The sequence below is a fragment of the Macaca nemestrina genome, chromosome 17 (genome assembly GCF_043159975.1).
Source record: "Macaca nemestrina isolate mMacNem1 chromosome 17, mMacNem.hap1, whole genome shotgun sequence".
NCBI lineage: Eukaryota > Metazoa > Chordata > Mammalia > Primates > Cercopithecidae > Macaca > Macaca nemestrina.
In genome coordinates this window covers 75,228,474-75,249,531 of record NC_092141.1, presented here as the reverse complement: position 1 = coordinate 75,249,531, position 21,058 = coordinate 75,228,474, and the positions used below count along the sequence as shown (strand labels likewise).

At 42.7% G+C, this 21,058-nt stretch overlaps 1 protein-coding gene across 1 annotated transcript; it reads left to right on the top strand.

The window, feature by feature from the left end:
• Window positions 1–2,372: 2,372 nt before the first annotated feature.
• Window positions 2,373–20,673, top strand: LOC105469027 (apolipoprotein H). Its single transcript, XM_071083484.1, has 8 exons — window positions 2,373–2,500; window positions 3,508–3,684; window positions 5,580–5,676; window positions 8,079–8,155; window positions 10,938–11,126; window positions 14,768–14,947; window positions 17,729–17,926; window positions 20,530–20,673. Exons 1-8 carry the CDS (start codon window positions 2,437–2,439, stop codon window positions 20,583–20,585), a joined length of 1,038 nt encoding a protein of 345 aa, XP_070939585.1. The 5' UTR covers window positions 2,373–2,436; the 3' UTR covers window positions 20,586–20,673.
• The last annotated feature ends 385 nt before the right edge of the window (window positions 20,674–21,058 follow it).

The window sequence follows — 21,058 nt, the reverse complement described above, 5'->3', positions numbered from 1 at the left end:
CACTGTGTGTGCTCCTGGATGTACTGCTGCTCGCAGATTATCCTAGTGGACAGAACTAAGAATTATATGTATATTCAGGCATACATTCACACACATGTACATACCATTATGTCTATATTCATTTCTTTATCTATTTTTATATATGCACAATTTGTACTATCTCCATTTTCAATCCAACACCTCAAAGTTTATGCTAACTTTCCTTCTTTCCACATCGTTACCTCTCTTAGTCAGTGAGAAACCTGACCCCCATTATCCTCAATATATTTGCTTGTTTGCTCAATCCTCTATACGCAGCTAAGCTTGTGACACCATCACGCTGCCATTCTTACACAGATAAGTATGACTTTCCCCTTGAGGCCTTCCTTGTGACTTTTAGACTGAATTAGGATGAAAAGAAGGAGGAAGGGAGGAAGGGAGAAAAGGAGGAAAGGAGAAAGGGAGGGAGGAAGGAAGGAAGGAAGGAAGGAAGGAAGGGAGGGAGGGAGGGAGGGAGGGAGGGAAAAAAGGAGGGAAGGAAGGAGAAAGGAGGGAGGGAAGGAAAGAGAAGGGAGGGAGGGAGGCAAGTAGGAGGAAAGGAGTGCATTGTTTTCCAATTGAAGGATAATTAAGTAAATGCACAGATCTTAAATATTTGGCTTGATGGCTTTTGAAAATTGCATGTAGCCAAGTAACAACCACCTAAAATAGAATATAAACTATTTCGACACCCCCACCCCAAGTTTCCTAATGCAAGGGAGCCCATCCACCAGGAAACATCATTAAAAACCCTTCTTGTCCTCTCTCAATATCGAGCACTCAGTTTGTAGCTGTTGCTGAAAACATTCTCTTCTCAATTTTAACCTTTTCTCAAATTTTCTTTAACTGATGCCCAACTTGTTTGGTTTCTCTCTCCTTTTCCCCATCTATTTCAGATCTTACTACACAGAATGACTTGGCTCCTCCTGACTTCATTAGTTTTCTTTCTTCTTCACTAATCAAGGAGATTCTCCACAATAAAGCAGAACCTGGGAGTTTTCCAGAGAACAAGAATCTCCTTCCCCTTAGAAGGGCAAATAGGGAAGGACCTCTGTTATTTCACATTAGTGGCAACACACTCTTCTTATCATGGAACATAATGTTCATTAGGAGTGTAATTTAAGAATCATCTGCCTGACAGATGGAGATTTCTCAAGCTGATGTGTCTCAGAGAACTTTAGACCTATGGATATCAACCAAGATCACCCAAATGACAGCAAGCAGAGGTTATTTATTCAGAGCTTGCTACAGCAAGGGAGGCAGTCATTAACAGTTGTGTTTGGCAGAGACTCAAAGTCAGGCAGAGGAGTGGGAAAGCTTTATAACAGAAAAAAGGAAAGGCTTCGGGTGTGCTCCAGTATGGGGAGGATGGAGGGAAACTAACTAGAAGTGGAATGTCCATGTGATTGGTTAGAGAAATATGTTTGGATTTCTCTGGTTGGCCTTAAGTTGGGCCAACTGGTATAGAGGTTGTGGGTTTGACTTTCTAGACTCGTTGCTACAGATGTGTGGGTCAGAGATCTATTTTCACATATGGCCTGGCTATTGTCCATTTATATATCCATTTTTTTTTTAGAGCAAACGATGTAGAAGAGAACTAGGGAATCAGAGACAACCCCCTTCCCGAACCCTCTCAAGCAACAACATCAGCATTGGCCCATTCTCTTATCCTACTCAAGTTTTTTTTCTTCTTTGAGTCCCAAGTTGTTAATTTCATATCAACGTTCTAATTCCTGAAACAGATCTAGAAACCTGTCTAGACAGATCCAAGACATATTAAGAATGGATGAGCAGGACTTTGTGTTGATTTGACATGAGAGAAGATAGAGAATTCAAGGATAGCTCTAAGGTCCTAACTGGAGCTACAGGAGCTTGTGAGAGAGGATGTTGAACTCAGTTTTTAGGGAATGAAAGTTGTAAGTGCCTCCTGAAGATGTTCTTTATAATTATACATCTGAAAACTGGAACATCATTTTAGAGAGGTGGAGACAGAGAACGGAGAGTAGGTGTTTGTCCAAAGTTTATGTGCCAAGGCTGTGAGTGAAACAGGAGCTTCGATCTTTTGGTGTTCCAACTACAACATACACAAAACAAAAGATGGACAATGAGAAGTCCAGGCAACCCAGGAAACACCAAGTTTCTGTCAAAAGCGATAATGAACTGTTTTGTGCCATTAACGAAAACGTTATGAAGACAGAAACCATCTCCCAAAGATTTCATAACAGAGCCACGCAAAGGGAGAGTAAATGATTAAAGAATGTGGGTCTCAGAGTTCCATTCAAATCATGCTACTTTATCTTCTATTTACAAAGATAAAAGTACACCAGAAAATGGTTAATGTTTAAGCGCTTTCATATTTGGCTCTGTCTTTTTAGCAGAGGAAAACCACTTCGGTGGTACCAGTGTGAATCATCCACAATGATTTCTCCAGTGCTCATCTTGTTCTCGAGTTTTCTCTGCCATGTTGCTATTGCAGGACGGAGTAAGTACTTTTTGCTTTTAAAAAAATAATTAATATATCCAATCCCCTAGTATATGTCAGGGGTCAATAATGATAACTAGGCCGGGCGTGGTTGCTCACGCCTGTAATCTCAGCACTTTGGGAGGCCAAGGCGGGTGGATCACCTGAGGTCAGGATGAGCCTGGCCATGGTGAAACACCGTCTCTACTAAAAACACAAAAATTAGCCGGGCATCATGGTGGGCGCCTGTAGTCCCAGCTACTCGGGAGTCTGAGGCGGGAGAAGCGCTTGAACCCGGAAGGCGGAAGTTGCAGTGAGCCGAGGTCCCGCCATTGCACTCCAGCCTGGGCAACAAGAGTGAAACTCAGTCTAAAAGAATAATAATAACAATAACTAAATTCTTTTTTTTTTTTTCTTTTTTTTTTGAGACGGAGTCTCGCTCTGTCACGCAGGCTGGAGTGCAGTGGCGCGATCTCGGCTCACTGCAAGCTCCGCCTCCTGGGTTCCGGCCATTCTCCTGCCTCAGCCTCCCGAGTAGCTGGGACTGCAGGCGCCCGCCATGATGCCCGGCTAATTTTTGTATTTTTAGTGGAGACGGGGTTTCACCGTGTTAGCCAGGATCGTCTTGATCTCCTGACCTCGTGATCCACCCGCCTCCGCCTCCCAAAGTGCTGGGATTACAGGTGTGAGCCACCGCACCCGGCTGATAACTAAATTCTCTTTAGAGTGGGTGCTGGAGAGACTGGATTGAAACTGATTCTTTAATATTGCTATGTGTAAAGCTCCTCTGTAAGATACGTAGCCAACTTAAGCCTCAGCATACTGACTTGTAAAATGGGGGTAATTATAATACCTCCTTCAAATGGTTGTTGAGGGGATTAGATGAGATAGTGTATATGAGGTATTTGGCGTGGAACTCGGTATACTTATAATTGGTAACAGTGCACACATTTTTCATTTGTGGGCTTAGCTGAACTTTAAAATGCAAATAGAGATTTGTTAACCATCTGCTTTGTGTCCTCTTTCAGCCTGTCCCAAGCCAGATGATTTACCCTTTTCCATAGTGGTCCCATTAAAAACATTCTATGAGCCAGGAGAGGAGATTACGTATTCCTGCAAGCCGGGCTATGTGTCCCGGGGAGGGATGAGACGGTTTATCTGCCCTCTCACAGGAATGTGGCCCATCAACACTCTGAAATGTACACGTAAGTCCGCACCTTCTCTCACATTCTCTCCCCTCATTTGGATTCTGGGTATTTTGGGGGAATAAGCTACCTCATCATGCTCAGAGTGCAGAGGGCCAGTAGACGTTGTAGAAAGGCAGGTTGGAGAGAAATGAGACGGTCTTGGGGAGTTTCTCTGTGCAAAGAGAGTAAGGGTAATAGGTGCTATTGATAGAAGAGGAGAAGATCATTGCCTGGAACTAGGGGAGGTTTAAAAATGAGATCTGGTGTGACAAAAGGAGAAACACTACAGAAGTTAAAAGACTGGTGGAGAGGCTTTGAAACGTCAACTGATGCCAAAGAGACATTTGGAAAAACAAAATTTGGGGAATCCTCATATCTTTGGACTTCACCTGAAAATGAAAGCAGACTTAATAGTTACTGAAATGAATACAAATTTCATCTACATTATGTATATATCATATTGTAATAAAATACAAGAAAGTATGTTAAATTACATCAATAATATAATGTAAAACATATAAATCTCACTATGGCTTTATTGTAAATGGTTGCTTTTATTTATTTCTCAGAACATGGTTCTATGATATCATGCTAGCATTATTCTTTACAGTTAAGTATCATGCAATCAACCAGATTGAATTTATGGTAAATTCAATTATATGTAGAAGTTAAGCAGTAAAAATAGATGTATGGACCTATCTGGGCTCTGGTGATTTTGGTTATACGAACAGGACCTTTGTCAAAGTTATGCATCTTCATGCAAGTTGATTTTACTATGCTATTTGTTTAAAGAGTCTAAACATAATTTTTAATAAAAAGCCACTTTAACATCATTAGGATAAATTTTTCTTTAAGTCAGGGCCAGGTGCGGTGGCTCATGCCTGTAATCCCAGCACTTTGGGAGGCTGAGGTGGGTGGAGCACCTGATGTCAGGAGTTCAAGACCAGCCTGGCCAACATGGTGAAACCCCGTCTCTACTAAAAATACAAAAATTAGCTGGACATGGTGGCACATGCCTGTAGTCCCGGCTAATCGTGAGGCTGAAGCAGAAGAATCACTTGAACCTGGGAGGCAGAGGTGGTAGTGGGCCAAGATTGTGCCCCTACACTCCAGCCTGGGCAACAGAGTGAGACTCTGTTAAAAAAAAAAAAAATCAGCTATAACTCTGGAACACTTACAATTTAATTTTTAAAAAATTTTCCATGCGTATATTTTTGCATTTTTGCAGAGAGTAATACAATTTTGTATTTTTCTATTTTCATCAGCATATCATAAAAATTATATCTCCACAAATTTCACAATTCATGTTTTATTGGCTACATAATAGTTCAACTGTTGATTTGCTGTGATTAATTAAAACAGTCCCCTGATAGTGAACCCTTAGACTGTCCAATTTTTTTTTTTTTTTGGAGATGGAGTCTCACTGTGTTGCCCAGTGGAGTGGTGCCATCTTGGCTCACTGCAACCTCTGCCTCCTGGGTTCAAGTTATTCTTCTGCCTCAGCCTCCAGAGTAGCTGGGACTACAGGTGCCCACCATCACGCCTGGCTAACTTTTGTATTTTTAGTAGAGACGGGGTTTCACCGTGTTGGCCAGGCTGGTCTCAAATTCCTGACCTCAAGTGATCCACCCTCCTCCGCCTCCCAAAGTGCCGGGATTACAGGTGTGAGCCACTGCTCCCCGCCCATCCAAATTTCGTTATTAGGAGAAACAGTGTAATGAACACTTTGGCACGTAAATCACTTGTCTTATATTGAATTGCTTTCTTAGAATAGTTACCAGCAAAGTTATTGAACCAAAGGATGAAAATGAATTTATATGATTTATTTAATGAAAAATTTTATAAATAGAAATTTACCTGTTTTTTTTTTTAACCCAAACAAAAGTAACATTTTTAAAATCTTTATATCACAGCCAGAGTATGTCCTTTTGCTGGAATCTTAGAAAATGGAGCAGTACGCTATACAACTTTTGAATATCCCAACACCATCAATTTTTCTTGTAATACTGGGTAAGAATTTTCATGGAACTAAGCAGTTAACAGACTGAGCGCATTTTTATATCCTTAAGCTAAACATCAGGACTGGTCCATATTTTGTTTTCAGCCTTTAGGTTGGACTTGCCACATGCAAATCGATTTTAGTCCTGCTTTTAATATCAGTAGCGTTGAGGGTGGGGTAAGGATTAGAGAACATAACGACTAATGAAATACGTAGTCACCACTGTATCTGATTCTTCTGCTCCTGATTAATTACCTATCAGAGGAGGTACATTAAAATAATTGAATCTGGATGATAATTCCATATGATCTCTGGGCCAAATCTTGGATAGGGTTAAAATACTTTAGGAATGAGACATGGGCTTCAGTTATGAGGCTAATTTGATTGACCAACCTGACAGTCTATAGAAGAGAATTCTATGGAGAAGGTTGGGAGTGTGACGATGGAGAATGCAATGCAGTACCACATCCCCAGGAAGCAATCACTTATGGTGGTTTTGACACACTGGGGGCTTTGCCACATTGCCCAGACTCAAACTCTTGGGCTCAAGTGATCCACCCATCTCAGCCTCCCAAAATGCTGGGATTACAGACTCATCTGGGAGCAAAAGGAGGCAATCACGTACGGTGGACACAGACTCGTAGGGAGCAAAGGCACCCCTGTGACATTATTGAGAGCGCATTGGCTGTCCATTAGGGTAAGTTTCTACTGGGATTGGAGGTTAAGGAATACTACATATGAGAGAGAAATACACACCTTTCATCTGAAACACCAGTTTACCAATGGGTCTGGTAACAAATGACTTTAAAAAACTGGCTTCAAAGACAGAATGTTACATTTTCTTTTTCTTTCTTTCTTTCTTTCTTTCTTTCTTTCTTTCTTTCTTTCTTTCTTTCTTTCTTTCTTTTTCTTTCTTTCTGTCTCTCTCTCCCTCCCTCCCTCCCTCTCTCTCTCTCTCTCTTTCTTTCTCTCTCTTTCTCTCTCTCTCTTTCTCTCTTTCTTTCTTTCTTTCTTTCTTTCTTTCTTTCTTTCTTTCTTTCTTTCTTTCTTTCTTTCTTTCTTTCTTTCTTTCTTTCTTTCTTTCTTTTTCTTTCTCCTCTTTTTTCCTTTCTTTTTGCTCTGTCGCCCAGGCTGGAATGCAGTGGCTCGATCTTGGCTCACTGCAACCTCTGCCTGCTGGGTTCAAGCAATTCTCCTGCCTCAGCCTCCCCAGTAGCTGGGATTATAGGCGTCCACCACCACACCCAGCTAATTTTTGTATTTTTAGTAGAGACGGGGTTTCACCATCTTTGCCAGGCTGGTCTAGAACTCCTGACCTTGTGATCCACTCACCTCACACTCCCAAAGTGCTGGGATCACAAGTGTGAGCCACCACGGCATCCTGCCTCTTTTTCCCTTCCCTCCTTTCTTCCTTCCCTCCTTCCCTCCTTCCTTCCTTTCTTCCTTCCTTCCACCTTTCTTTCCTTACTTTCTTTCCCTTTCTTCCTTCCTTCCTCCCTCCCTTCTTTCCTTCCTTCCTTCCACCTTTCTCACTTTCTTTCCCTTTCTTTCTTTCCTTCCTTCCTTCCTTCCTTCCTTCCTTTCTTTCTTTCTTTCTTTCTTTCTTTCTTTCTTTCTTTCTTTCTTTCTTTCTTTCTTTCTTTCTCTCTCTCTCTCTCTTTCTTTCCTTCCTTCCTTCCTTCCTTCTTCCTTCCTTCCTTTTTTTTTTTTTTTAACAGGATCTTGCTCTGTCGCTCAGGCTAGATAGAGTGCAGCTGCATAACCATGGCTCACTGCAGCCTCGACCTCCTGGGTTGAATCCTTTTGAATCCTTCCTTCTACCTCTACCTCTCGAGTAGCTGGGACTATAGGCACACACCACCATGACCTGGTGACTTTTGTAGAAACTGGGGCTTTGCCACATTGCCCAGACTCAAACTCTTGGGCTCAAGTGATCCGCCCATCTTGGCCTCCCAAAGTGCTGGGATTACAGGCATCAGCCAAAGTACCCAGTCAGAATGTTATATTTTCATTGCAAATAGACTACATTGTTTTTATTCACTGGTGTCAGTAGACTGTAAGAAAATGAACAGTGAAGATTACTCAGTTTGGTTCACTTTTGTCATCCTGAAAAAGAGATGGTTCTTTGCTTTATATAAGAAGCAGTAATCTTGGCCAACTCTCTAAAGATGAGGGACTTAGGGATTTGGCTTCTCCACTCACCAGCTGTGGAACCCTGTAGTGATTCACCTGCATCATTGGTTGGGAGACTCCATGAGCCATAGATGAGTGCTAAGATCGTCAGGAAGAGAGCATTACACAATGGAAAAGAAGTCAATAGCATTAATATGAAGCAATGCTCAATGGAGAAGATATTTGAGATGTCAGTGATGGATTATTTTACTCCTTGATAGATTGAATTTTCCTTTTGCAGGTTTTATCTGAATGGCGCTAATTCTGCCAAGTGCACTGAGGAAGGACAATGGAGCCCAGGGATTCCTGTCTGTGCTCGTAAGTCTATGGGGAGGGTGATCAGCTGGTTTGCCCAGAACCTTCCTGGTTTTAGCACTGAAAGTCTCACATCTGCAGCCTCTTCAGTCGCAGCTCAATGAGATGAATGGTCACCCTTGTGGGGGATATTCGTCCTGGTATCTTGCTGTAGAAGATGAAACAACCACTTTGGAATGACAGAAGGGAAGCATTTTACGCATAAACACATTCTGTATTCTCTACCTGGTGGTCATTACTCTATCCAAGCCAGTTTTTGCTGGGTGTGTTGACTCCAATGCTCTCATAGTGCTTTGGAAGAGGCTTGGATATGTGTGGCATTGGTCTATCAGGGACTGTCACCACTTAACTAAGGGAACTTCTGCAAACAGTGAGATCAAACAAACATCTTCCTCCCACTCTGGAACTTCATTCATTTATTCACTTATTCAGTAAACATGAATTGAGGATCTACTGTATGCTGGATCCTCTTGTTAGCACTGAGGCTGCAAGGACAAAGGAGACAGCTCTGCCTTCAGAGAGTAAGCCTAGTGACAAGCGAGATGCAGAGGAAAGTCACCCTCACAGTAAGCTAAGAGCCCATCAAAGGGGCTTGCATTCTAGGAGCTGACTGGCATTCTTCTAAAAAGCAGTGATGTTTTTTCAGAGGACCCTCAGCCAAGCTGTCAGAGTCATCTCTGGGCTTTGCTTATGTAGGGAAGGACATTCTTATGTTCCCCAACTTGTGATTTATACATCTTTGACCAGGAGACCCAGGCATTACAATACTAGTTATAGTTCTTCAACATGTCAGTACGTCTGTCCTTAGCAAAAGCAAGTGGAGGCTGGGTGCAGTGGCTCATGCCTGTAATCCCAGCACTTTGGGAGTTCGAGAAGGGTGGATCACCTGAGGTCAGGAGTTCAAGACCAGCCTGACCAACATGAAGATACTCTGTCTCTACTAAAAAATATAAAATTAACTGGGCGTGGTGGCACATGCCTGTAATCCCAGCCAGTTGGGAGGCTGAGGCAAGAGAATCACTTGAACCCAGAAGGCAGAGGTTGTGGTGGTGAATCCAGATCGCGCCATTGCACTCCAGCCTGGGCAACAAGAGTGAAACAACTCCTCCTCCTCAAAAAAAAAAAACAAAAAACAAAAAAACAAGTGGAAAGTAAAGCAATTTCAAATAAATAATTGTTTACGAAAACCTGAACAAACAAAAACGAAAGTTTTTAAGGGATACATTAAGTAAAAATTTTCACTCAGCAGTAGGAATCACCATGGTTCCTATAGTTTTCATTTAAAACAGATTTATACTGATTATGTAAATTTGCTTCTTTATTTAGAGACAGGGTCTTGCTCAGTTGCCCAGGCTGGAGTGCAGTTGTGTGATCACAGCTCACTGTAACTTCGAACTCCTGGGGCCAAGTGATCCTTTCAGTCTCCTGAGCAGCTGAAATTGTAGATGAGCACCACCAGATCTGGCTAATTTAAAAAAATTTTTGTGGAAACAGGGTCTTGCTTTGTTGCCCAGACTGGTCTTGAACTCTGGGTTTCAAGCAACCTTCCTGCCTCAGCCTCTCAGATCTCTGGATGACAGGCGTGAGCCACGGTGCCTAGCCATAAACTAACTTTCCAAAAGGGTTATAGAGAGAAAGACTACTTTAGCTTTAATCTAATTTAAATGAGTATTTCTCATACTTGAATGTACATATGAATCTTCTGGGCATCTTGTTAAAATATAGATTCTGATTCAGGCACCTGTGGTGGGGTCTGAGCTTCTGTATTTCCAACAAGTTATCTTCCCAGGCTATGCCCGTGCTGCTAGCCCCTGGACCACACTTTGAGCAGCAGGGATCCAGAGAATTCAAAGTAAATCATATTTTGGTCAACACCATCTTCTTTCATGCTAGTATAACTTGCTGAAGCTCCATAGTACTCAGGTCAGGGTGACAAGCCACTACTATCTCTCTGGGTTCCTGAAGCTACTTGGGTAAGCTCCATCCATACCAAGAGTCCAAAAGCAGGGAGGTATTCAAGAGAAACAGACTGAACTGGTAATGGAATTCATTCCCAAACAACTATGTACAAAGTTGCTGTCATCAGCCATTATTTTAGGATGGTCCCTCAGCACTGAGGGACAAATTCTGCCTTCCAGAAGCATCTTCCAAGGTAGTATTTGAATAAAAGATTTTATAAAACCTAACCATTGCGTTGTTGCAAAAGACAAATTATTGGTGGCAAGACTTAAATTTTCTTAATTTTTTGGTGTTTTGACTGGTTTGGACATCTGATTTGAGGGTCATATTTTCTTTTCTTTTTTCTTTATTTTTCTTTCTTTCTTTCTTTTTTTCTGAGACAGAGTCTCTCTTTGTTTCCCAGGCTGGAGTGCAGTGGTGCGATTTTGGCTCACTGCAACCTCAGCCTCCCAGGTTCAAGTGATTCTCCTGCCTCAGCCTCTGGAGTAGCTGGGACCACAGGCACACACCTCCATGCCTGGCTCATTTTTGTATTTCTGGTAGAGGCAGGGTTTCACCATGTTGGCCAGGCTGGTCTGAAATTCCTGACCTCAAGTGATCTGCCCGCCTCAGCCTCCCAAAGTGTTGGGATTAAAGGCGTGAGCTGCCGTGCCTGGCAGGTCATGTTTTCCTATTACACATCCACAATTGACTATTTTTACCCTGGTAATTTGATCAGTTTGCATTTTCTCAAGTTTATCCTTAGAGTTTTTTTTTTCTTTATGGAAAGAGTATATTTAAAAGCCTTAACTATTTTCATAGAAATGATAGTTCTTTCTTTTCCTAGCCATCACCTGCCCTCCACCATCCGTACCTATGTTTGCAACACTTCGTGTTTATAAGCCATCAGCTGGAAACAATTCGTTCTATCAGGACACAGCAGTTTTTGAATGTTTGCCACAACATGCGATGTTTGGAAATGATACAATTACCTGCACAACCCATGGAAATTGGACTAAATTACCAGAATGCAGGGGTAAGTGCAATAAGACAAAATATGTATGGTAGGGCAAGATCCCATTTGTGAAAGGTATTGAAAATTCTGACTCTCATGGAATGTTTCCAATGAACTCATTCAACGGCTGTTTGTTGAGCATCTACCATATGCCAGGCAGTGTGCTGGGCACTGGGGATTCCAGGTGAATGAGACCTGGCTTCTGACCCAAGGGAATTACAAATAATGCAGTTAACTGTCTGGAGCTGCCTGGGACAGCTTCCCATAGGTGGTGACCTTTGAAATAGGCCTTGGAGGAGGAGTAGAGAATGAGGAGAAGGCATACCTCACATGGGGGAGGCACGAAAGGCAGGATGTCTCCGTGGACAGCTGAACATTTCAGCGAGTCTGGTAAAGTTCTTTTCTGGGTGAAGTTCGTGGGTTAAATTGGAGAGTCCTAAGAGATGAAGGTAATGCCTGGGTTGCAGTCTGATTGTTATACATTTTAAAAATCTCTACTCAAGTTTAAGAATCACAGACATATTTGATTTTTAAGAAATTATGGAAATTCTTTCTCCTTTAACTTGACCTGTCATTACTATCTTTAAGTTTGTCAGTTGCATAACAGATAAATTACAGAGTTTATCATGTGCACAAAGAGTTTTTTTTGGTTGGTTGTTTTGTTTTGTTTATTTTTGAGATAGAGTCTCACTCTGTCACCCAGGCTGGAGTGTAGTGGGGCAATTTTGGCTCACTGCGACCTCCACCTCCTAGGTTCAAGCGATTCTCATGCCTCAGCCTCCCGAGTAGCTGGGACTACAGGTGCCCGCCACCACTCCCGGCTAATTTTTGTATTTTTAATAGAGATGGAGTTTCACCCTGATCATCAGGCTGGTCTGAAATGCCTGACCTCAAGTGATCTGCCTGTGTTGGCCCCTCAAAGTGCTGGGATTACGGGTGTGAACCCCTGCTCCCGGCCAAGAGTTATTCTCATGACTATTAACTTATCCAGTGGTAGATATTACAGATATCCAGTGAATGAGTCAAAACATAAGTGATTTTCAGCATGGAGAAGCTACCAACAACAGTAGTAACTTGCACCCTTCTGGGCACTCAACTATGGGCCAGGCACTGGTCTCCTGCTACATATGTGTCATCTGACTTTATTCTCCCAAATCCTAAAAAGTAGGTTCCTTTTTTTTTTTTTTTTCAGTATTTCACCTAGACGTATCAACTGTTAATATGTTGTGACATTTTTCTCTCTGTTTCTCCATAGAAAGATCCTTTTTATTTCTTGCATCATCTGAAAATAAGTTGTATATATTATGATACTTGCCCATAAAGACTTCAGCATGAATGTACTAAGAACAAGGACATTTTATATCATCACTTAATATGTTTTGGATTATTAACAATAATAATCCAAACAATTCTGATAACATAAACAATTAACAACAATATCATGCAACATTTATCTCAGATGCAAATTTTCCCAGTTGACCCAGAAGTATCTCTTATACATGAATTTTGTTTTATGCAGGATCTAATCAAGAATCACATCTTTAGTTGTCATGTCTCTCTAGTCTCCTATAATAATAATTATTATTATTTTGAAATGCTGTCTCGCTCTGTCACCCAGGCTGGAGTGCAGTGGTGCGATTTCGGCTCACTGCAACCTCTACTTTCCAGGTTCGAGCAATTCTCCTGCCTCAGCCTCCCACGTAGCTGGGATTATAGGTGCCTGCCATCACGCCCAGCTAATTTTTTTATTTTTCGTAGAGATGGGTTTCACCATGTTGGCCAGGCTGGTCTCAAAATCCTGAACTAAAATGATCCACCCGCCTTGGACTCCCAAACTGCTGGGATTACAGGTGTGAGCCTAGTCTTCTGTAATTAAGAATAAGCCCTTGTGTCTTTTGTTGTCTTTCATTGACATTTTTGAAGAGTACAGGCTAGTTGTCTTTTAGAATGTTCTGTAATGTGAACTTGATTGGTTATTACCTCATGATTAGATTCATGTTAAATATTATTGTTAAGAATACATTCTGTACTTTGGGAGGTCGAGGCAGGTCAGGTGGATCACGGGGTCAGGAGTTCGAGACCAGCCTGGCCAATATGGTGAAACCCTCCCTGTCTGTACTAAAAATAGAAAAATTAGCCGGGCGTGGTGGCGGGCGCCTGTAATCCCAGCTGCTCAAGAGGCTGAGGCAGGGGAATCACTGGAACCCAGGAGGCGGAGGTTGCAGTGAGCTGAGATTGTGCCACTGCACTCCAGCCTGGGTGACAGAGTGCGACTCCATCTCAAAAAAAAAAAAAAAAAAAAAAGAATACATTCTGTCGCATCAGGACATCAGGAGGCACATAGTGTCAGCTGTTTCACCATTGGCCATGCTTAGCTTGATCCTTAGGTGAGGTGCCCTAGATCATCTTTTGGTAAAGGCACTGCTTTTTCCTTGGAATTAGTAAGCAACCTGTGGGTGATGCTTTGAAACCATGCGAATATCCACTGTTGGGCAGTCATCGTAGAATCCAACGGTGATCCTTGAATCTGTCAATTATGACATTGGTGGCTGAAAATGGTGACTTTCTAATTCTATCTTTCCTTCTACATTTATTCACCGGCTTCCCTCTATAGAGAAGAGCTTTCCCTCCATCCACCATTTTTTAGTATTATTATAGACACATGGATTCTTTTTTTTTTCTTTTTTTGAGTCTCACTCTGTTGCCCAGGCTGGAGTGTAATGGTGCAATCTCAGCTCACTGCAACCTTCACCCCCAGGGTTTGAGTGGTTCTCCTGCCTCAGCCTCCTGAGTAGCTGGGATTACAGGCGCATGCCACCACACCCGGCTAATTTTTGTTAGTAGAGATGGAATTTTGTCATGTTGGCCAGGCTGGTCTCTAACTCCTGACCTCAAGTGATGCATCTACCTCAGCCTCCCAAAGTGCTGGGATTACCGAAGTGAGCCACTGTGCCTGGCCACATGAATTCTTTTTTATTTAATGTGTGGCAGAACCAAAATTGAGCCAAGCAGTCTGACTCTGGAGTTTGTACGCTTAATTACCTCCTTAAACTACCTCTGAGAATATTGTGCTCCTGGCTCCAGCTTTGCTTTTCTCGCACTGCAGCTCATAAGGATGTGGGTTTGGGCCTCTACTGTTGAAGATCTTAAGGAGGCCAGGAAGCAGCACCATTTTTCTCTGACATATTTCATGATGGCTTCTTGCATACTCTGAATTGAATAACAATAAGATTTACTATTTTAAAGCCAAATAATGGTGTACTAAGTGTGCATGGGGGGAGGGTTCAGTCTTTACATTTTAATTTTATGGTTTGTTAGAAATAGACTTTGCTTTTCTTCTTTCAAACCCACCATCTTAGACTGTGTAAAGATGACGTTTGCAGTAAATAATACCTTATGATTATATGTGAAAACCCGGAGAACTTAGTGGAGTCTCATTAATTTACTTTCAAAGTGTGGTTGTTTCTTTTTTAATATCCAGGGTACCATGAATATAAGAGGAATGGGGACAGAATTAAGCACAAGGTAACTATAAGTTGCTTCCAGTTGCAGGAACACCCAGTGATTCAGTGGTGTGACAGAGACAAGAATGTGACTATTTCATGACTATTGGATAGCACTACTATTTATTACTAATATGTCTTATTGAATAAATGTTTTAGAAGTAAAATGCCCATTCCCATTAAGACCAGACAATGGATTTGTGAACTATCCTGCAAAACCAGTACTTTATTACAAGGATAAAGCCACATTTGGCTGCCATGATGGATATTCCCTGGATGGCCCAGAAGAAATAGAATGTACCAAACTGGGAAACTGGTCTGCCATGCCAAGTTGTAAAGGTATGGAAATATAGGCAAGGTCCTATAAGATCTCTGAATTGATACAGTGGGTCACCTTTACTTGCTATTTTCTTGTTCCAATACTTTTCCACTTGTTGCTCAGACTTGCTAGGAAACTGCTGGCAGGTGACTTCAGGACTCACATGTACCTGGGGAAGCCTCATGCTTAGGAAGCATGCTTGACTTTAAACAGGATGAAATAAACAGATCCTTTGTAAGCATTGGTGATATGGTGGGAGATCGTGTGGGCTTTCTTTCTTTTTTTTTTTTTTTTTTTTTTGAGACGGAGTCTCACTCTGTCACCCAGCCTGGAGTGCAGTGGCGCAATCTCGGCTCACTGCAAGCTCCGCCTCCCGGTTTCATGCTGTTCTCCTGCCTCAGCCTCCCGAGTAGCTGGGACTACAGGCACCCGACACCTCGCCTGGCTAGTTTTTCATATTTTTTAGTAGAGACGGGGTTTTACCGTGTTAGCCAGGATGATTTCGATCTCCTGACCTCGTGATCCGCCCGTCTCGGCCTCCCAAAGTGCTGGGATTACAGGCTTGAGCCACTGCGCCCGGCCAATGTGGGCTTTCTTTATTTGCTTTTAAGTCTTTGCCTCTGAGCATCTTTTATTTATTTATTTATTTATTTGAGATGGAGTCTTGTTCTGTCACCCAGGCTGGAATGCATTGGCACAATCTCGGCTCACTGCAACCTCTGCCTCCCAGGTTCAAGCGATTCTCCTACCTCGGCCTCCCGAGTAGCTGGGATTACAGGTGCCCACCACCACGCCTGGCTAATTTTTGTATTTTTAATAGAGATGGGGCTTTGCCATGTTGGCCAGGCTGATTTTGAACTCCTGACCTCAGGTGAACTCCTGACCTGCCTCAGCTTCTATAGAGAAGAGCTTTTCTTCTGTCCACCATTTTTTAGTATTATTGTAGACACATGGATTCTTTTTTTTTTTTTTTTTTTTTTTTGAGACGGAGTCTCACTCTGTTGCCTAGCTGGAGTGTAATGGTGGAATCTCAGTTCACTGCAGCCTTCACCTCCCAGGTTCGAGTGATTACAGATGTGAGCCACCACGCCCACCTCTTTTTGTGCTCTGCCTAGCCAAGGCTCTTCTCATTGCAAAAACCAACCACACATTCGAGTTCAAGGAAATTGGGGATATTATAAGGAGGCAACAGGCAAGTCGATCACGTGGGTATTGAAGATGAGGAAATGAAATACAACTGATACTCTTGAAGATTGGAACTGAAAGGCAGGAACTATTCCTACTTTTTCCATATCTCAATGTCCTCTCCCATCTCTGTCTCTCTGCTTATTCATCTTGAACATGGCTTGATATACACCAGACCCTCTCAGTTAAAGGATTCATCACCAACTGGCATCTTTTCCTGGAGATGCTGGTTCCTTTTGAGTTAGGTGTCTACCTTTGATCCCATTAGTGTCATGCTTAAGCAAAGAACAGCCTAGCATTAGAACTCTGCTCAGGTCGCTATGGGCTGGACAGTTTAAGCAGAAAGAGGAACTCTGGGGCAGCAGGCAAGATGACAAATAACTAGCATCTTAGGTTATAGTTCCATAGAAGCAGAGCCTGAGACAGGGATTTGAATACGGTTGATTTAGTGAGTGTCTCAGGAGAAGAAAGAGTGAGGCAGATTTGAGAGGGTAAGGCACCGGTTCTCAAACTTCGCTGTGGATCAGCAACACCTGGAAGGCTTGTTTTAACACAGGATTTTTGAGCTCCACTCTCAGAGTTTCTGATTTGGTAGATCTGGGAGGGGGCCTGAATATTTGCAATTATGCCAAGTTCCCTGGTGATGCTAATGCTGCCAAGCCAGGAAGAATTGTGGTCTCTGCTAAAATGAGGTTCAGTTTGATCCCACTGAGCTCTGGAGTGTGAATTCCACCCTTGAGTTAATCCCACTGAAACCCAAGGGGACCTGTTTTTTTTGAGACGGAGTCCCGCTCTGTCGCCCAGGCTGGAGTGCTGTGGCCGGATCTCTGCTCACTGCAAGCTCCGCCCCCCGGGCTCACGCCATTCTCCTGCCTCAGCCTGCCAAGTAGCTGGGACTACAGGCGCCCGCCACCTCGCCCGGCTAATTTTCTGTATTTTTAGTAGAGATGAGGTTTCACCATGTTAGCCAGGATGGTCTTGATCTGCTGACCTTGTGATCCGCCTGCCTCGGCCTCCCAAAGTGCTGGGATTACAGGCGAGAGGCACCGCGCCCGGCCAAGGGACCTGTTTTTTATATTTCCTCGTCAGTCATTGGCTTTGAGCTGCTCCCTTCCCTGACCCTGAGGGTGGCGATGGGGGTGGTTTGCACAACTTCCAGGGAGAGGTGGCTTCCCTATGGCTGAAGGCAATTTTTCAGCGTATTTATGAGCTGTTATCAGCCAACACTTGCAGTGGCTGGTTAGTGGATAGATGCACCTGCTTAATGAATGCAATCCGAGAGGGCAGTGTAGGCTTACATGAAATGTCAATATCTGTTAGAAGTTTTTTGTTTTTTTTTTTCCCACTGAAATGAAGGCTCTGATGCTTCTGTTCTGACCTTCTGTGGCTACTGTAGGGGAAGAGAAGGCCATCCTGGAAGCTGTGAGTAATGGTTCTATTGATAGAGAACTACAATTAGCAGTCATATTACCATTACTTACTATGTACATTCTTGGATTTTTCTTGCCTTGACCAATTTGTGTAGGTGTACTCATCTACTGTTTCAAATGCTAAACTCTCTTTCAGAAAGATTTCCTGAACTCTTAAGTCCTGATTACAAGTATTCTCTCTTTCAGCATCTTGTAAAGTACCTGTGAAAAAGGCCACTGTGGTGTACCAAGGAGAGAGAGTAAAGATTCAGGAAAAATTTAAGAATGGAATGCTGCATGGTGATAAAGTTTCTTTCTTCTGCAAAAATAAGGAAAAGAAGTGTAGCTATACAGAGGATGCTCAGTGTATAGATGGCACTATTGAAGTCCCCAAATGCTTCAAGGGTAAGTCTACATTGGAATGTTTAGCTAGGACTCCCACTTGCCCCTCATCATAATCAGAGCCTTGTTATATAATGATTGTCAAAAACCAGATGAGGCCAGGCATGGTGGCTCACGCCTGTAATCCCAGCACTTTGGGAGGCTGAGCGGGGTGGATCACCTGAGGTCAGGAGTTTGAGAGCAGCCTGGCCAAAATGGTGAAACCCTGTCTCTATTAAAAATACAAAAATTAGTTGGTGTGGTGCCGGGCACCAGTAATCCCAGCTACTCAGGGGACTGAGACAGGAGAAACGCTTGCACCTGAGAGGCAGAGGTTGCAGTGAGCCAAGATCGCATCATTGCACTCCAGCCTGGGCAATACAATGAAACTCTGTCTCAAAACAAAAACACAAACAAACAAACAAATGAACAAAAAACAGATGAATTTGGCCACTGGATTTTTAAAAAGAGGGGTGAGAGGGAGAAACAATGATATGAAGCAGTGAGCTCCAGATGGTGTCCCCACTTGAATTTTCCTTTCCAATTCTTTTTTTTTTTTTTTGAGACGGGGTCTCACTCTGTCGCCCAGGCTGGAGTGCAGTGGTGCGATCTCTGCTCACTGCAAGCTCCACCTCCCGGGTTCACGCTATTCTCCTGCCTCAGTCTCCTGAGTAGCTGGGACTACAGGCACCTGCCAGCATGCCCGGCTAATTTTTTTGTATTTTTAGTAGAGACGGGGTTTCACCCTGTTAGCCAGGATGGTCTTGATTTCCTGACCTCGTGATTCGCCTGCCTCGGCCTCCCAAAGTGCTGGGATTACAAGCATGAGCAACCGTGCCTGGCCTTTTTAAAATTATTATTATTATTATTGAGACAGGGTCTCACCGTCACCCAGGCTGAAGTGCAGTGGTGTGATCACATCTCATTGCAGCCTTGACTTTCTGGGCTCAAGTGATCCTTTCACCTCAGCCTTCTGAGCAGCTGGGATTACATGCACACACCACCGTGTCCGGCTATTTTTTAGTATTTTTATTAGAGAAGAGATTACGCCATGTTGCCAAGGCTGGTTTTGAACCCTTGAACTCAAGCAATCCACCTGTCTCAGGCTCCCAAAGTGCTGGAATTACAGGCGTGAGCTACGTGCCCAGCCTCTTTTCCAATTCTTTTCTGTAAAACTCAGGGTTGTGGTTTTATTCAATGAATGCTGAGGTGAATTACACCATCTTGTGTAATTCCAAGTTGAGCTTGAATAGTAACGAACCAAATATTGAATAATAAAAATATCTACCTCATCTTGGTCCCACATTATAAAGAATTCACCCCAAGTTACAAAACAACTCATGGCAGTGATAATTGGTCTAAAGATCTAATATATCCCCCTTTCTCCAGCAATTCCTAGAGTTTGAAAAGTATCCATTAGAGCAAAATGTCCATTAGAGCAAAATATTTTAAGGAAGATGATACCAGGTTTGTGTGAGGTAAAGAAGTGTGTAATGGCCAGCATTTAGAGCTGCTAACCTTTTAAGGTTTCAGATTTAGGGTTTAAATGTCTTTGATGCCAGGAAGTAAGAACCAGCCAGAGGCTGAAGCTGTTGTTGGCTCTAGGTTTAGAAATCTTTCAAAAACATTGACAATCTTGTTTTAGCAGCTGGGAGAGGACAGTAGGGAGCAGACAAAGCTAAGAAGAGAGGAGTCTGAGAAGTGTTCAGCTAGTGGGAGAGAAGGGAACGATAACTGATTAAAAATACCCACCTCATGGGGTTGGTTTGATTATTAGAAATATGCATGACATGGAGGAACATAATTTTAATTACAAATAGTTAGAAATGCACTGAATAAATTGCCGTTGTTCAAAAGACAGCAGAGCCCCGGCAAGATGTTAAATACAAAACATGGCAAAATACAATAAGCTTAAATAAAAATCAGTAGAAAAAATACGAGAAAAGAATAATTGAAAAAGTCTTAGCTTTACTGATATATTTCTTCAGGTTCTTCTCCCTTATGGTCTTTAGACAGATGCAGTACTATAAAGGGCTGATACAGTTTTTTTCCCCTTTAATCTTGACTGTTATAGAAAAGTCTTCACTGTATATAGAACCTTTAATTTTATCTCTTGAAAATGAGGGTCTTGGCCGGGTGCAGTGGCTCACATCTGTAATCCCAGCACTTCGGGAGGCCGAGGCGGGCAGATCACTTGAGGTCAGGAGGCCAGCCTGGCCAACATGGTGAAACCCGGTCTCTACTAAAAATACAAAGATTAGCCAGGCGTGGTGGCATGTGCCTGTAGTCCCAGCTACTCAGGAGGTTGAGACAGGAGAATCGCTTGAACCTGGGAGGCAGAGGTTGCAGTGAGCTGAGATTGTGCCATTGCACTCCAGCCTGGGCGACAGGGCGAGACTCTATCTTAAAAAAAAAAAAGAAAGAAAAGAAAAAGAAAAAGAAAATGAGGGTCTTATCATTTCCCTAATGTTTTCTCCCATCACTTAAACCTCACACTAAATGATTTCATTCACGTAATCACATGTATTCTATATACTTGTAAAATGTATTTGGTTTGGCTTAGCTATTTACCACATTTAGGAAATGATTGTTTCTCTTAGAATGTTTATCTTTTTCTCCCCCAACAGAACACAGTTCTCTGGCTTTTTGGAAAACTGATGCATCCGATGTAAAGCCATGCTAAAGTGGTTTTCAGATTCCACATAAAATGTCACACTTGTATCTTGTTCATCCAAGGAACCTAATGGAAATTAAAAAATAAAGCTACTGAATTTATTGCCTCAGCCATTGCAGTGTTACTCTTCACGGTAGCGTACTTTTAGTTATGTCATCTGGTTAAGAAATGCAAATATTTGGAACATCATCATTTTATGGCTGTGAAATTGACAATATAAACGATTGTCTAGGTATCCCACTTTTCCTGTGTGTAGTCCTGTTCTCGGCTGGGCGCGGTGGCTCACGCCTGTAATCCCAGCACTTTGGGAGGCGGAGGTGGGCGGATCACCTGAGGTCAGGAGTCCGAGACCAGCCTGGGCAACATGGTGAAACCCCGTCTCTACAGAAAATACAAAAATTAGCTGGGCATGGTAATGTTGGCCTGTAATCCCAGCTACTCAAGAGACCGAGGCAGGAGAATTGCTTGAACCTGGGAGGTGG

What these genes read in the sequence shown, in the direction of transcription:
- LOC105469027 (XM_071083484.1), top strand. Translation starts at nt 2,437, where the DNA reads ATGATTTCTCCAGTGCTCATCTTGTTCTCGAGTTTTCTCTGCCATGTT. An exon ending in CAACACTCTGAAATGTACAC is followed by an intron (nt 3,685 to 5,579) that starts GTAAGTCCGCAC and finishes TTTATATCACAG; the next exon opens with CCAGAGTATGTCCTTTTGCT. An exon ending in AGTCCCCAAATGCTTCAAGG is followed by an intron (nt 17,927 to 20,529) that starts GTAAGTCTACAT and finishes CTCCCCCAACAG; the next exon opens with AACACAGTTCTCTGGCTTTT.